Source organism: Mirounga angustirostris, unplaced genomic scaffold (genome assembly GCF_029215605.1).
Source record: "Mirounga angustirostris isolate CCGP_5_RB_7025 unplaced genomic scaffold, mMirAng1.0.hap1 SCAF_10, whole genome shotgun sequence".
NCBI lineage: Eukaryota > Metazoa > Chordata > Mammalia > Carnivora > Phocidae > Mirounga > Mirounga angustirostris.
In genome coordinates, this window is record NW_026991718.1 from 39,681,348 (window position 1) to 39,699,275 (window position 17,928).

Here is a 17,928-nt window from a genome sequence, read left to right on the forward strand (position 1 = left end):
TAGAAGAAAACATAGTTTTAAATCTTCATGATCTTAGACTGGCCAATGGTTTCTTAGATATGACACCAAAAGCATAACAAATGAAAAAATAGATAAACTGGACATCATCAAAATTAAAACTTCTGTGCTTTGAAACACACATCAAAAAAGTGAAGACACGGGGGTGCCTGGTGGCTCAGTCAGTTAAGTATCCAACTCTTGATCTCAGGGCCCCAGGTTCAAGCCCCACATCAGGCTCCACAGTGGGCGTGGAGCCTAGTTAAAAAAAAAAAAAAAAAAAAAATGGAAAGACAACCCATGGAACGCAAGAAAATTTCTGCAGATCATCCACCTGATAAGGAACTTGTATAAAGAGTATACAAGGAACTATTAAAACTCAGTAATAAAGACATACTGCCCAATTAAAAAAGGATCTGAACAGACATTTCTCCAATGCAGATCTAGAAATGGCCATTAAGCATTAGAAAAGATGGTCACTATCATTAGCCATCAGAGAAATGCGAATCAAAACCCCATGACATACTACTTCACAGCAACTATGATGGCTGTAAACAGAAAGATAACAAGTGCTGACTAGCTAAGAAATTACAGCATGAAACATTTATAGCTTTTCTTATGGCTTAACAAGGTCTTCTAATCACCTGCAGAAACAATCTGCTTTCTGATAACCGGAGCAAGAATATTTGTGTGCTGCTGGCAAGAACAGTCCACTGACTTTACTCCTTCTTTACTGAGGCACTCTTCCGTCTCAGACCTTGTCAGTTTTATAGGTCTCTGAATGGCTTTCATGAACAATTAAGCTATGATTAAGAGAATTATTTAGAATATAAAAGTAAGATTCATGTTACTTTTAATGTATTCTATTGGCAAGAGTCTTAGAACATTTGCCTTTACTTTTTCACGCACACACACACAAACTTCTAAACGACAACCCATTAAAATGTGAACTAAATACATACCAAAATCTACTCTTGTTAATATGCACTGCATTGGGTGGTCAGTTGTATGCCTTGTTGTTGTTGCACCACTTTCATAACAAGATGCACAAAGATCGTAATCGTAGCAAATTAAACACTTGTATCTGCGACCTCGGAAATTTCCTTTTAAACATGCATCACAGCTGACACCTATTAAAAAAAAGAAATATCATGAATTAGCAGCTATGTAACAGGTCACACTCCACCTCATTGTTATACATTTTTTAAGGTATACATTTAACCCCACATTTCCTTCCCAAAATGACTAGAAACAACAAATACCACAAGAATTTCCAACAATATGGTGGATGTTACTCTGATTTACATTCCTAATGAAAATAACTTTAAAAAATTATGCCATTTGCAACAGCATTAAAAAAATGCCTATGAATAAATCTAGCCAAAGATAGGCAGCCCTTTATGAAGCAAATAAGTAAACATATATTCAGGGATGCCTGGCTGGCTCAGTGGGTGGAGCATGCAACTCCTGATCTCGGGGTTGTAGGCTTGAGCTCCATGATGGGTGTGGACATCACTTAAAAAAAACACAAAACTTTAAATAAATAAATATATACACACGTATGTATGTGTGTAGATGCTCAAAGACATTTAAAGGACTTTCAAAAATAAAAATATGTTTACAAATGAGAAGCTTCATGAAACGAAATGTCAATTCTCCCCAAATCGATTGGTGGAATCAATGCAATTCTAATCAAAATCACAAAAGAAGTTTTTGTGGAACATGACAAGCTGACTCAAATTTTTATGCAAGTTGCAAAGGGCCAAGAATAACCAAGATATTCCTGAAGAAAAATAAGATGGAGGGATTTACTTAACATATCAAGCACTATTATAAAGCTACAGTTAGGGGCACCTAGGTGGCTCAGTTGATTTACTCTTGGTTTTGGCTCAGGTCATGATCTCAGGTCCTGGGATAGAGCCCCACATGGGGCTCCCTCCTCTTCAGGAAATCTGCTGGTCCCTCTCCCTCCCCCTCTGCCCCTCCTCCGTGCATGCTTGCTTTCCAGTGCTCTCCCTCTCACAAATAAAGTCTTAAAAAATTAAAAAAATAATAAAACTACAGTAATTAAGACAGGATACCATTGGCATGGAGACAGATCAACTGACCAATGAAACAGAACAGAAAACCCAAAACAGATACACACATGTTGAAATCTATTTTATGACAACAAAGTCCCTAGAGATCAGTGGGGAAAGGGAGACAATGAATGGTGCCAGGACAGGTGATTATCCATAGGTGGGGAAAATAAAATCGGATCTCTGCCACAGATCCCACACACAAAAATCATTTCTAGATGGTTTAAAGACAAATGCCAAAGGAAAGTGGGGGAGAAAAAAATCCCTGGAAGACAATATAGGGGAATATTTTTATGAGCTCAGAGTAGGAAACAATTTCTTAAAACACACCCACGGTCCAAACCATGTGTTTAACTACATTAAAATTAAGATTTTTTTCTTTACCTTTTAATGCCCTATAGTGATGGAAAGACAAGAAGGCCCCGAAACTGGTGACATGAGCAACATACACAACAACAATTTGGGGTTCAGAACACATTAAGAACTCTGACATATCAGTAAGAAAATACCCAACATCTAATAGAAAAATGGGCAAATGGGCAAAGACTTGAGTGGGCACGAGGAAGAACCACCAACACAAATGACCAGGAAATATATGAAAATATGCTCAATCTCATCAGTCATCAAAGAAGTACAAATAAAACTATCACAAGCTATCATTTTACATCTACCAGTCTGGCAAAACCCTAGACATCTGATGATTTCCAGTGCTAGTGAGGATACACTAGTGAAGATACAACAGAAACACTTCTACTCTGCTAGTGGGAGCATACATCAGTACGACAACTTGTAAAATTTTGTTCACATTCTACTCAAGTTAAACCCGTGCAATTCCTAGGACTCTGCGACTTCTCTCTTAAGTAGATTCCCTGGGGACTCGTTTGTCTGTGTGTATCAGAAGAATGCAGAAGAATGTTCACAGCAGTTTTTCCAATGGGGGTGGGGGAGGCAGGGTGTTAACAACCCAAAGCCCAATAACAGTCCATTACAGAATGAATTAGAAAATGCATCACAGCCACAGGTGAGGACTTCAAGAATCTCACATGACTGAAAGCAAGTCTCAAAGGATATATATATCTAAAGTTCAAAAACACTATCTAGGGGCGCCTGGGTGGCTCAGTCGTTAAGCATGTGCCTTCGGCTCAGGTCATGATCCCAGGGTCCTGGGATTGAGCCCCACATCAGGCTCCCTGCTCCGCAGGAAGCCTGCTTCTCCCTCTCCCACTCCCCCTGCTTGTGTTCCCTCTCTCGCTGTGTCTCTCTCTGTCAAATAAATAAATAAAATCTTTTAAAAAATTTAAAAAATAAAAAAATAAAAAACAAAACAAAACGCTATCTAGTTTAGGAAATCAAACATGCAGTGAAACTATAAAGGGAAAACAGGGAATGATAAAATTTTGGTCAGTGCTTCCCTCTGGGCGATATGGAGCCCTCAGTGATCTTGAAAGGTTGGGGTTGACCCTCTTTTAGATCTGGCAGAGGGGGTCATCTGTAGTACCACTCTTGTTTTCCTTTAAGTAATTCCTGCACCCAACGTGGGGCTTGAACTCACGACCCTGAGATCAAGAGTCGTACACTCCTCTGAGCCAGTTAGGTGCCCCTGAAGGTCTTACATTATTTCATTCAGATGTTATCACATTTTCTGGTATACAATTCAATATCAGTACTAGTATATACAACCTTTTAAATCAGTCCTCAAAATACCCTTTCAGATTGTTAAGATTTCCCAAGTTGTACTGAGATCTCACCAAATTACACTGAAAGCCGAATGATGGCATCAAGCCAACAGTTTTTCAGCAAATTCAATAAATACTGAGTGCCTACTATGTTCTAGGTGGTGCGCATAGAGGAATAAATGACACAGACAAAGCTCTGCCCCTGTGAAGCTAACATTTGAGTGGTTTAAGACAGGTATAAAAACAAACGAAGCTGTAAAGCAAGTTAGAAGAAAGTGCTATGGAGAAAAATAAAGCAGAAAAGGAGAAATTGTATGAGCAGCAGAGCTTCACAAAAAAGATGGTATTTGAGCAAAAAGATGGAATACTTCAAAATTTGCTCATTCAAAACAGCTGCCAGGCAGGACAATGCTTTTAACATAACATTAAAAATACTGAAAAGGGGTAAATGACTACTCAGATTCACAAATGGAAATTTAATGTAACTGGATACAAGAACTTTGCCAAACAAATGTAGCATGAACTGTGCTAAAAAGGTGCCAGAAAGGTAAACCCAGCTTTGAACACTAACTTTTTGGTGTGTCCCATCTGAGGTTACTCTGCAGGCCCGCTTTTCTTTCCATAGTGGGGGCACCTGCTGACCAATATAATGAACAAAACTTACGGCAACTGTGGATGGTGACCCCACTGCCAAACTCTGCAACCATCACTTTGTGTAGGAAGGTCTGATGATGTTTGTCCCTTGCCTGTTTTACTCTTCTGATAGATAATTCTAAGTTATCTAAATCGAAATGCCTGTAGTTCTCCTACAGGGTCACGGTGTAGGGTGGTAGGAGGCTTCACCTACAACTCCACTGGAGTTCAGTAACTGTCAGACCTTTAAGAACTAGGGTTGCTGGGGCACCTGGCTGGCTCAGTCAGTAGAGCATGTGACCCTTGATCTCAGGGTTGTGAGTCTGAGCCCCATGGTGGGTATAGAGATTACTTAAAAAAAAAAAAATCTTAAGAAATAGGGTTGCTGTTGTTGTTTTTAAAAATTACTGTTTTTTGATGGAGTCATTTCTAATTTTAGTATATGTGCCACTGAAGCGAGCATGATGGAGTCATTTCTAAAATGTATGTTTTCAAACTTTTAAAAAAAGATTTTATTTATTTATTTGAGAGAGAGAGAGCACAAGCAGGGGGGAGAGGCAGAAGGACAAGCAGACTCCCCGCTGAGCAGGAAGCCCGACTTGGGGCTCAATCCCAAGACCCTAAGATCATGACCTGAGCCGAAGGCAGATGCTTAACCAGACTGAGCCACTCAGGCACCCCGTATGTTTTGTAACTTCTTAAACACTAAAGACATTTAACAACGTTTCTGATTCGAAGTTATTATTTCAAACACAAATACTTATTTCAGCCATACCACCAAACATTATGTTAGGTAAGTTCTTAGGGTTTCTTAAAACGTTGAGTCACTTTCTAATGATCTATGGTGGCAAGTATGCTGGGGGGGGGGGGTTGTGTGTGATTAGTGGACTAAGATGGAGGACTATGAATAAAAAGTCGAGGAGGTGAAAATGTTTTACACCGCATAGTTTTTCCACACAGCCTGCCCTTCTCATTGAAGTATTAACTCTGCCATTTAACACTTCTAATTTAATACTTCTGTCAACATAAGCTTAAATCAATACCTAATGAGTCCATATCTAATTTTACAGAAGATTCCATAGCACCTTCTGACTTGAAAGTAAAGCCCAGCAGCAGGCATAGGCTTTGTGGCCGTTTCTCAACAGCAACCACGTCTTCCCCCACTCCCACTTAGAATTACCAAGCCTCATTTAGCTTTGAAGAGAAGCCCAGATTTCCCACTTAAAACAGAGTCCCTTCTTAGTATATCTGTCTGAATTCATTGTATAACACAGACTACCAAAATTTGCCTCCTTAGTTTCAACTACAGGCAATCTACAGTTCCTATTAGGGAAAATAAGCTCATTTCTGCACAGTCCCTTGGGTTAACAGTTGTGGTCCTACCTGGTACCAGGAGGCTCAGGAAAATCTGAAACAGAACATATATGTGGCGTATGTAAAATTACCAATTCCTTGATAGAAAGAACAGAGCTACTTATGATTAGATGTTAAGAATTAAAGTTCCTGGGTGCCTGGATGGCTCAGTTGTTACAAGCGTCTGCCTTCGGCTCAGGTCATGATCCTAGGGTCCTGGGATTGAGCCCCACATCGGGCTTCCTGCTCCGTGGGAAGGCTGCTTCTCCCTCTCCCACTCCCCCTGCTTGTGTTCCTGCTTTCACTTTGTCTCTCTCTGTCAAATAAATAAATAAAATCTTAAAAAAAAAAAAAGAATTAAAGTTCCTATAAAAAAGTATGATGTCACAACAGAAACAAGAGTTCAAATATTGTCAAAGAAAATATTGCCTTGTGAGACAAGGCTGGAGGACCACTGGGTGTTAGCATTGAGATCTACTGGATTAAAAACAATGTTTAGGTTCATTTACCCTATACTAAATACATCCTGCAAAAATGGGAGTTAACCAAATAATAAAATAGGCAACTCATTTTTGAATAATCTAGTGTTAGCCATAGTGTGTCATAAATAAATTTGGATAAGCATTGGTTTATAAAATGGTAACTGCGCAAATTACATCATAAAGTTATGGTGGGATATTTGTGATCCCATCTGACCAAGCTACAAGATAAAAATGCCAGGAAATATAGTTTAACCTCAATTTTGGTACTGGCACTGGTGAAACTTAAATGAAGAGAATGTGTATATCTCACAACTCCTATCTGTAAGAGGGATATCTGAGCACATTCATATCCTCAACATCTACCTTTTTATTTAACAGTTCTGTAAAATAAATACACAAAAGCTGTATGAACTAAAAATCAAAGGAAAGAATGCCCTCTAGTGGGAACAGAAAATAAGTTTAAAAAACCATTGAAATAGGGCGACTGGGTGGCTCAGTCGTTAACCGTCTGCCTTCGGCTCAGGTCATGATCCCAGGGTCCTGGGACTGAGTCCCACATCGGGCTCCCTGCTCGGCAGGAAGCCTGCTTCTCCCTCTCCCACTCCCCCTGCTTGTGTTCCTACTCTCGCTCTCTCTGTCAAATAAATAAAATCTTTAAAATAAAATAAAATAAAAAAATAAAAATAAAAAACCATTGAAATAATATGTAAAGTCTTTTTTACCCTTAATTTTCTAAAATGAAACAAAGAGGTTTCTACAGTTGTTTATTTACAGTGATTTATTTTTAAAGATTATTTTTAAGTAATCTCTACACCCAACGTGGGGCTCGAACTTACAACCACTGCATACTCTACCAAGTCAGTCACGCACCCCTATTTACAGTTTCCAAAACGAAAAACCAAAGGGTGATATAGCCTTTTCATTTGAATAAATTTTTAGGTAGGGAAGAGAAGGTCAATAAAGGGCAGCGGTGTGACAAGGAATACAGCGACAAAGAACACAGAAGGAAACTGACCCCACCTGGAATTTGAGGGCCTGGGATTATATAGTATCTGTCAATGACAACTTTTAAAAAAATATTTTATTTATTTATTTGACAGAGAGAGAGCACAAGCAGGGGGAGCAGCAGAGGGAGAGAGAAGCAGGCTCCTCGCTGAAAAGGAAGTCTGATGCAGGGCTCGATCCCAGGACTCTGGGATCATGACCTGAGCCAAAGGCAGATGTTTCACCAACTGAGCCACCCAGGTGCCCCTGTCAATGACAATTTATTTTGACTTCTAGTGCCGCGCAATTTGGAGAGTAGACTCTCTTTTTACTTTAACAAAATATCTAAGTACCATGCATTTTTAATAAGCCCATGCACTTCTAATAAGTGTGACTTAAAAAAAGAGGATATTATATTATATATGCTAGACAATAATTTTAATACTGAGAACGGTACAGAGAACTATGCCATTAAAACAACTTTACAATGATAAGGACAATTCCCAAGAAGAGGCTCTTTGCATTTAGGTGGTTGAAAAATCATGCAACTCTTTGAGAGGATCTCAGATGAACATGGAAGCAATTAAAGAAATGAACTATTGTAACTCAGTGAAAAGCAGAAGTAGCCAGTAATAAAGAAGATGGCAGAAAGATATTTCAAAATATCTGGAGAAATATCTCCAGCAAAACTGCTGGAGGAAGGAATTTAAGATATATTTTAAAATGCTTCACAAGCTGGGAGCCTAGAACAGGAGTGAAAAGCTTTCCCCCTTTCTATTAAAGCATCACAGAGGAAATACAATCATGCCTTGCAAAGGTAAAATAACTCTAGGAGTTAAAAAAAAAAAAGCCCTACTTAATTATTTTTAGAATTATGAACAAAACCAAAAAAATTAAATATATCTGTAACTCTATACATGTTTATTTTTAAAAATCTCTGCCATATGGTTATGGGAGAAAGTCAAGAGGACAGAAAATTGGGTAGAGAGACCCATATAAAGATACCATTCAGAAAAAGACCTATAGTTTTTTCTTTTTTTTTTAACATTTTATTTATTTATTTGACACAAAGAGACACAGCAAGAGAGGGAACACAAGCAGGGGGAGTGGGAGAGGGAGAAGCAGGGAGCCCGATGCAGGGCTCGATCCCAGGATCCTGGGACCATAACCTGAGCTGAAGGCAGACGCCCAACGGCTGAGCCACCCACCCACTCAGGTGCCCCTCTTTTTTATTTTTTTCTAAAGACTTTATTTATTTGACAGAGGGAGACACAGCGAGAGAGGGAACACAAGCAGGGGGAGTGAGAGAGGGAGAAACAGGCTTCCCACCGAGCAGGGAGCCCGATGCGGGGCTCGATCCCAGGACCCTGGGACCATGACCTGAACGGCAGGCAGACGCTTAACAACTGAACCACCCAGGCGCCCCTGAATAAAAACCTATAGTTAAAGAGAGTCCAGGGGCAGAGAAAGAAGACATGAGAAAGAGGTATACAGGGGCACCTGGGTGGCTCAGTCGTTAAGCGTCTGCCTTCAGCTCAGGTCATGATCCCAGGGTCCTGGGATCGAGCCCCACATTGGGCTCCCCGCTCTGCGGGAAGCCTCCTTCTCCCTCTCCCACTCCCGCCGCTTGTGTTCCCTCTCTCACTGTGTCTCTCTCTCTCTGTCAAATAAATAAATAAATAAATAGATAGATAAAATCTTTAAAGAAAAAAAAAAAGAAAGAGGTATACAGCTGGGGGAGGGCAAGACTCAGAAAGAACAGAACTGGGTGGCCAAGAGGAACACTGGAGTAGGGAAAACATGGAGAAGTTTGGTAAGTAGGTTGATAGTACTTGTGCTTTTCACACTTAATAGACCTGCTTGAAACTGATACATTTACCTGGCAATTTAGAACAACCCTTTCTGTATGGAGACGCGGCTTTCTTACTTTTATTGTTTTTAGGTAGAATTCTACAAGTTATATCATATGTAATAAGAAGGAGCATCCGTCTATCCTTTCATTATTTACTATCTACTATGTGCCAGGTACAGCAGTGAACACAAATGTTTGCTACACAGAGCCAATACTCCAGTGGTGTGAGTAGCAACTTCTATCATTACTTACTGTGTGCCAGAAAGCTTACATATATTGCTTTCTTAATCTTCACAACAAAGTTATGAGGCAATTGTGACGTGTGATTAAACTTCTTTTGTGGCTAAGGATGATTCAAAGCCAGTTCAAATCTGCCCCAAAAAGTGGACAGAGAGGCAGGGGTTAGACATTATATTAAAGAGTTCCTTGTGCATTTTGTCAAGGAGGGAAGTTAAATTCATCTCTAAAAGTTCCCAATGTAGAGGAAGTTGGTCCATTCTGGAATAAATGATTGATTTGCTTGGTTTTAAAGAACTTGGTCTACCCTCTTATTTCACAGAAACGCATCCCTCGCCTGCAAAAGGAAGCCTATCTTAGTAACAATGGACTTGCTCACTCATGAACTGGTGAACAGCCTTTCAGAAACTCTTATCTGGAAATAGAGAGGCTTCTATATTACTCAAGCTATTATATTCAGCCATGATTAGAGCTGTTTTCTGACTCACACATAAAACAAAGGAAGAGGAGGTATATAAGGATTTCAATGAGTATCTGTCGAATGAATGAAAAGAGAAGAGGACATTTTCCTAGGGTAATTAGATAAGAGCTCAAAAAGAGAGAAGGGAAAAGGGATTAATGTGAGTCTATAATAGACTTCTTGATGTAAGGATGACTGAATGATGAAAATTGAGGGGGAAGAGAAAGGGACTGAACAACAGGTACTTGTTTTCTATAGGAGGAAAGAAAATGAGTGGGGCAAAAATGCCACGCCCAGTATTTCTGGGCACCAGCCACCAGCCAGCCACATCAGCCCAGGAGAGTCTGGCTGGCAGCTCTAACAGATGACGCCCCTGGTGCTGGGAAACAGGTTACTGACTGCCAGTCACAGGTTTATGTGTAAAAATAAAAAATAAAAACCCAGTATTCACATATATATGTGCAATTCGGTGTAGTTGCTTTAAACAACACACAGTGCACAGAGATGACTCTGTTTGCAGACCCTCCCCAAGCAGGTCTATGGGGCAAGGCAGAGTGCTCCAGCCCTCCCAAAACAAGTATCCTCAGACAAGGCGATCATTTTAATGAAGATATCTAGTGCTTATATTTTGCAGAGATTGGGAAAAGAGAGTACTAGTAAAAAACATTAAATTTCAAACCTGTAGGTGCCAGTCTAAAAAATTAAAACACTTAAACAGGCATGACACAACACAGGAGACTCTCCCTCAGCTCACCTCTACCCAGCAATGTTCCTTCAATAACCAATCAGTGTTTAACTGACCTTGATGCCCAGGCACCTGCAGAAAGGCTTGGTCACTGAACTGTTGTTCTTTTACAGATACGTAAACAGAGGACACAAGCACCAAGCACCTTGCTCCAAAAGCACACAGCTATCAAGTGGCAAACCAGTGACTGCTACACAGGGTAATCTACTGAGGCATGCCTTCTGACAATAATAAGTCTGTTGTTATTTCAGAAGTGGATATCTTCAGCAGTTTTTATTTGCTACGGCGTAGAGATAAATAAAATTTCAGTAAGCTGGAAACATGTCTGGCCTCACTCCTTCAAATCACAGCAGAACAATCAATATGACTCTCAAATACATAGTTTATTTTTCACTTTTGGTCTTTTCAAGCATATCAGGAAATCCGGTACACATGCATCTTCAGACATGGGAATCGACAACCTATGACACATGACACAATCACATCCTGCAATACTACACCAGTGCACTCCAATGAACTACCAGACTTCCCTGCATCAACGTGCGTCAGTCCCTACAAAAAAAAAAAAGTGGTAAAAGGATACATACTATATGGAACCACTTCCATAAGTTTAAAAATACACAACACAATATTCTATGGACACATACGTATGTGGAAAGCATATTGAAAGGTGGACAGAAAGGATACACATCAATTGCAAGAAGTGCTACCTCTAGGAGGTAGAGAGATGGAAGGAAATAGAATGGAATCAAGAAAGGATATAGGGCGCCTGGGTGGCTCAGTTGGTTAAGTGACTGCCTTAGGCTCAGGTCATGATCCTGGAGTCCCGGGATCGAGTCCCATATCGGGCTCCTTGCTCAGCAGGGGGTCTGCTTCTCCCTCTGATCCTCCCCCCTCTCATGTGCTCTCTCTCTCATTCTCTCTCTCAAATAAATAAATAAAATCTTTAAAAAAAAAAAAAAAAGAAAGGATATAAAGTGGAATTCACCTGTATCTGCAAAGCCTTAATTCTATGTTTAAATGTTTTCTTAAAAAAACAAACCAAAACAAAAAAAAAACAACCAACATGGACAAATTCCCCATCTCCTCTTAACTTGTGAAGTAACATGGAAGAGGACTTTTGGACACAGGATGGCTGGTTTTGTGCAGAGGCATAAATGGGTAAAAAGTTAGTTAGGCTGATCTTTGGGAGATTCCCTTAAGAGAGGATACATCTCTGTATCAGGGAGAGTGACATACAACAGTATGGAACAGAAAGAAGGAAAGGACAAAATGAGGAAAATGAACAGTGCTTACAGAGTTTGAAATAAGTCTCTAGTAAACCAACTGGTATTCAAATATTAAGTATCCAAAGCTAAAAATAAAATAAAAACATTGGCTTTAATATAAATATTACTCATGTTTCCTCTTCTCTCCACTTATGAACATTTCTAGCCATGATTCTGGGCAGTATGACCCTGAGTAGGGCACCATACAGAATATGCATCCAGGCTGACAATATATCAACCATGACTTTGAAATGCAACACTCAAAAGAGCAGTTCACCCACTTAAAAAAGGAATGGCAGTAACTCCAAGAGCAAACATTATGAGCAGGTAAACAAATAACTTTATTGGCAAGGATGTGAATCCTGCCTGACTGAAAAGAGATTGCTTTCTTGATCAATTAAAGGGGGGAGAAAGCATATAATAATCTTTCTATATCGCAGGGCTGTCACAGATATATAAACATAAATTTCTCTTCCCTTCCTTACACTTCAAGGATATCAAGGACATCTGAATTATAAAGTGGGGTGCTGGTTATTACTACTGTTTCTCAGCTTCAAGCTTACCCTTCTGTATGCAGCTCTGCAATGCTGGGTCTCGGAGGTGGTTCTTCATCAGGGGCCATTCTGTCCCCCAGGGGATATCTGGCAATGTATGGAAACATTTGGGTTGGAGGGAGGGAGATACTGGTTATCAAGTGGGTAGAGGCCAAGTATGTTACTAAACATCCTCCAAAGCAAAGGACAGCCACGTGGCCCAAAATGCAAAGGACAGCCACGTGGCCCAAAATGTCAATGGTACTGAGATTAGGCAACCATGTCCAGGGTCTGAAAACTTGATTATTCAGACTCCCTTGGCAGTTGGCTTCTGGTTACATTCTGCCAATGGGAGGCCCTAGAGGGAGAGAGAAAGCATCCCTCCAGGAGAAGAGGGGCTCTGGCCCCAGCATTCTCAGCACCAGCTAGTTGCATTCTGCTCATAAAACTCTAGTAACATCGTCTTTTCCTTTTTGTAAAATTGGAGATGTCTATAACTGTACTCTCCAACGCAACAGCTACTAGCCATTAAAATACTTTGTCAGCTGAGAAAGTCCAGAAGCAGTGATGCTCCAGCAGCAATGAGCACACACAGCACCACAATCTTGGTTTCTAAACAGCATCCTCCACTAAGAAAAACCAGAGCTCCCCAGGAAGATGGATGATTTCAGGGCTTGGGGGAGGGCAAGTACATGAACCTGCTACAATGAATGATGCAGAGATAATGATGGATACATGTCAAAAGGATACAGAAGAAACCTTGAAGGGGTTTCTTTTTTTTTTAAGATTTTATTTATTTACTTGTCAGAGACAGAGAGAGAGAGAGAGAGCACACAAGCAGGGGGAGCAGCAGGCAGAGGGAGAAGCAGGCTCCACGCTGAGCAGGGAGCCAGACGCGGGACTTGATCCCACGACCGTGGGCTCATGACCTGAGCCGACGGCAGACCCTCAACCGACTGAGCCACCAAGCATCCCTTGAAAGGGTTTCCACTGGCCAAATCTGGGATGATCTGAGCATCAAAATAAATAATAAAAGTACTAGATTATAACCCACTGAACATAGGAATCCATGTGTCCATACTGATACAAATAAGAAAGTCAAAAAGAAGGAAATAGGGGGGAAAAATTCCTTACGGTGAAGGAAATAGGAAAAAAAAAGCCCTTCTCCTTACGGCAGATATATAGATTAGATATAGACATCAGTTACTCCCAATTCCCACTTTACGAGCACTGGACCTGTGCTGTTCAGTCTGGCAGCCACTAGCCACATGTCATTTTTTAAATGTGACTTTAGATTAAATACAATTTAAAATTCAGTTCCACACCAGCCACATTTCAAGTGCTCACATGGCTAGTGGCTACAGTACTGCACACGGTACTGGACAATGGCATTTGAGACTGAGCCATAATTTTGTAAAAATAAAGTCTAGAACAGATAACATGGTAAGATCTAATTCTGTTCTTTTCTGAAAATTTAGCACTGGAATTTAAAAACTGACAATTTCATAATGATAAAGAGTAAACAACAGCAACAAAATTTGGAGGCTGGAAAGCAGATGGATGAGTGGTTACAGAGTTAGGAAACTGAAGACAGCTGAATCCTAATCCGGGGATAGGAGAAAGCTAAGAAACAACCCAATTTACAGCACAGATGCAACAGTATGTCCAGGACTGGCAGCACCAGGTACCTCCAGAATGAAAGGATGAAGAACTGTAGAAAGATGGAAGATGTAAAAGCTCTTTAGAAGCAGTTACATTTCTTTTAAGTTTTTATTTAAATTCCAGTTAGTTGGGGCACCTGGGTGGCTCCGTCGGTTTAAGTGCCTGCCTTCGGCTCGCGTCATGATCCTGGGGTCCTGGGATTGAGCCCCATGTCGGGCTCCCTGCTCAGGGGGTAGCCGGCTTCTCCCTCTCCCTCTGCCTGCCGCTCCCCCTGCTTGTGCTCTCTCTCTGAAAAATAAATAAAATCTTTAAAAATAAATAAATAGGGGCGCCTGGGTGGCTCAGATGGTTAAGCATCTGCCTTTGCCTCGGGTCATGATCCCGGAGTCCCGGGATCGAGCCCCCATCGGGCTCCCTGCTCGGCGGGGAGCCTGCTTCTCCCTTTCCTTCTCCTGCTCCCCCTGCTTGTGCTCTCTCGCTCTGTCAAATGAACAAATAAAATCTTTAAAAATAAATAAATAAATTCCAGTTAGTTAACATACAGTGTAATATTAATTTCAGATGTGCAATATAGTGATTCAACACTTCCATATATCACTCGATGCTCATCACAAGTGCACTCCTTAATCCCCATCACCTATTTCACCCATGCCCCTACCCACCTCCATTTTGGTAACCATGAGTTCTCTCTCTATAGTTAAGGGTTGAGAAGCAGTTAAATTTCTTTTTTAAAAAAAGTTTTATTTATTATTTATTTGCGAGAGAGAGCACAAGCGGGGGGGTCGGGGGGCAGAGGGAGAGAATCCCAAGCAGACTCCTCACTGAGCACAGAGCCTGACACAGGGCTTGATCCCACATCCCTGAGGATCATGACCTGAACTAAAATCAAGAGTCAGACACTTAACCAACTGAGCCACCCAGATGCCCCGAGAGGCAGTTAAATTTCTAAGTTGCCTCTCCAACAGTATACTCCAAGTGGAAAGTAACAGTTTATTTGTTAAAGCGGGTAAAACAGGGGGTCTCGAACCTAGGGAACTCATGGCATTGTTGACAGCAGAGTAAAGTGCATTCTGTACTGAAAACTGAAAAGCTGTATATGCTGAGTTGGAGTTAAGTAACTGAATTATTTCCAGGAGAAGCGGGGTGGGGGGGCGGAGGGGAGGAGGACAGTATTAAAGAGAAGAAAATTGGAATACTTGTCTAGAAGTTTCAATATTCTAAAAGTGAGAAAATGGAGGGGAGGAAATAACCAACAGAATAACTGAAGAAAACTTCTCAGAAAAGAGGTTATGAGTTGCCAGACTGAAAATGCCCACAGAATACCCAACACAGTGGATAAAAGGAGACCTACCCATCACATTTCAGAAGAGCAGACATAAAAAGGAGACTCTAATTCTGCTAGCTTCCAGAAGAGGGACTGGGGGAAGAGGGACTGGGGGAAGAGGGGAGTAGAGGTCACACAAAGATCAAAGATCTGGTGTTTGCAAGAGGAACACTGGACACTGAAAGGTGATGCATTACTGTCACCAAAGTTCTAAAGGCAAGACTATCCAAATTAAAGTTCCACACCTAGGAAAGTTATCACTCAAGGATGAGGGTAGTATAACAACATTTTAAGGTGCATTAAGTCCTTAAAAAAATTACTTCCCATGCATCCTTTCTCCTGAAACTATGAAAGTATAGGTTACCAAAAGAGTGAGAGAGGAAAACAATGGGCAGATGGAATCTAGGAATCAGAAGACTGAATCAGAAGACCCAATACAAAGAAGCAACAAAAATCACCAGGGAGCTAGACGGTGAAGTGGGAATCCCCAGAATCACTAGTCCCCACCAGAGTAGTGACACTCAAAGCCACGTATCCTGAGTGGTCATCATCCAGATCCTGAGGCCACAGTAGTGTGTGTTTTTCACTGTTTCCTTAAGCTTAACACCATTCAGACAAGTACACAAATCATAAACACACAGCTCAGTTTTCACAAAGTGAACACATCCTGTGTAACACCGAGATCAAGAACCCCAAAAGTCTCCCTCATGCCCCTTCTAGTAACCATTCAAGTTACTACCTTGACTTCTAACATTCTAGGCTTATTTTCCGTTTTGTTGACAAATATGTATAAATACACGTACATTCGTATTAATACTTGTAGTGCTCTAAGTCATTCGTGCACATTACCAGCTGAGGGTAAAAAAAGTCAACTCTCTCCCTTCTTGTTTCTGCCCTCACAGCGTAAACAAGTGTCTTTCATGATCTATTTAGTGCCATGTTTTTCACCTTTCTGGGACTGTTTATAGGGGGTTTCACTGTTTCAAACGGCCCCTGAGGGTACGGTGGCAGTGCTGCCCAGTGCTCCTACACACCGTAAGGCTATGACGTGTCTTACAGAGAAAATATACATTAGATAAGCTTTTTTTTTTTTTTAAAGATTTTATTTATTTATTTGAGAGAGAGAATGAGAGAGAGAGAGCACATGAGAGGGGGGAGGGTCAGAGGGCAAAGCAGACTCCCTGCCGACCAGGGAGCCCGATGCGGGACTCAGTCCCGGGACTCCAGGATCATGACCTGAGCCGAAGGCAGTCGCTTAACCAACTGAGCCACCCAGGCACCCCATTAGATAAGCTTTGTTCAGGCATGAGTTATGTTGCTGTTGGCTGTGAGTTCTAGGATCATAAATGAACAATACATATTAAATAAACTGTCTTTCAACAGAATCACTTCTAAAAAACAAGACTGATCAACTGATGAAAATGTGACCAAAGGCTTACAGGAACCTAACCCTGAATTTCCCCTAGGAGCAATTATTCAGCATTTGCTAGGTCATTGTTCATGGAAACTTTGCAGAACAGAACTACCAGAGGTAACAAGAATCAACTATACATACACACAATCATATAGTATTGTACATTTTCTGGTTAATCTGATGACAGAATGATGCCCAGAGAGTCTGGCCCAGGCTCAGCTGCTTGTCTGGACTTGGTTGGTCACAACTGCATGCTGATGAAATTCCTGTTCTCCCCTCCAGGACAGAGGTTCAGCCAAGGACCCTCGTTTCACCCACGTGTTCTGCTCTGACCTGCTCACGAGAGCAGGAGGTGGGCCACAGTGAACAGCCATCCTCTTTCCATGCCTCTGCTGGAAATCTGCCCTGGGCCACACAATGGCCAGCCAAATCCCCCATCTGTGGTGGCCCTGAGTTTCCAGGGGTCAGTCATGACCTCACCCAATGACTTCTCCAAAGAGTCGCTCAGAAACTCTCAGTGAGGCTGAAGGCAGACTGTTCAGCTTCTCCTGTCCTCAGAGATTTCACCCAATAGTGCAAACTGCCCTTTCCTCACACAGGCTGGAGTTTGCTACTCCATGTTTCGTAACTAAACAATATGTTGCTTAGACAGGAATAGATATATTGAGGGTTAAAGTATAGAGAAAGACAAGAGATGATCAAGACAAAGATCCAGATAGTGGTTATGGACATGTTTGTGAGATGGTCTACTTTTTAATATGGGTGATCGAAACAAAGATCTTTGTTTTATCTTTTTACTGAATACACACATTTTGTACACTCTTCTGAATGCATGACATATTTCTCACATGTACGTAAAAACTCCATTTTTAAAGGAAAGAACTGACTTACTGGCCATATATCTTAAAAATCATAAATACTGTTTAGATTTTTTTTTTTGAAGCATTAGAAACTTCTTTTAAAAACCATAAGAGGATATTTTTTACTACATACAGGGAACCTGAAACCATAAAAGGGGGGGAGCACACTAAATTTGATGAGAGGTATACAACTTTAATACTGGCTAAAGATCCCATAAACAAAGTCAAATGACAACAGATGAGAAATATTTACAATAAACAAACAATGATGAGCTCTTAAAAACTAAGAAAAAGACCAACAGGAAAAAAAACAGAAAAACGGGAAATGGGATATGACCAGGCATTACTGAAGAGGAAGTATGTGATTCAA

General features: G+C 40.9%; 1 protein-coding gene across 1 annotated transcript in view; it reads right to left on the reverse strand.

The window, feature by feature from the left end:
- KCMF1 (potassium channel modulatory factor 1) overlaps positions 1-17,928 on the reverse strand; it is a 75,172-nt gene that overhangs the window by 28,902 nt on the left and 28,342 nt on the right. The window contains exons 2-3 of the mRNA XM_064572261.1: positions 12,329-12,406; positions 960-1,127 (exon numbers count right to left, since the gene is read on the reverse strand). Coding sequence (XP_064428331.1) covers positions 960-1,127; positions 12,329-12,406 — 246 coding nt within the window. The remainder of the gene's footprint in view (positions 1-959; positions 1,128-12,328; positions 12,407-17,928) is intronic.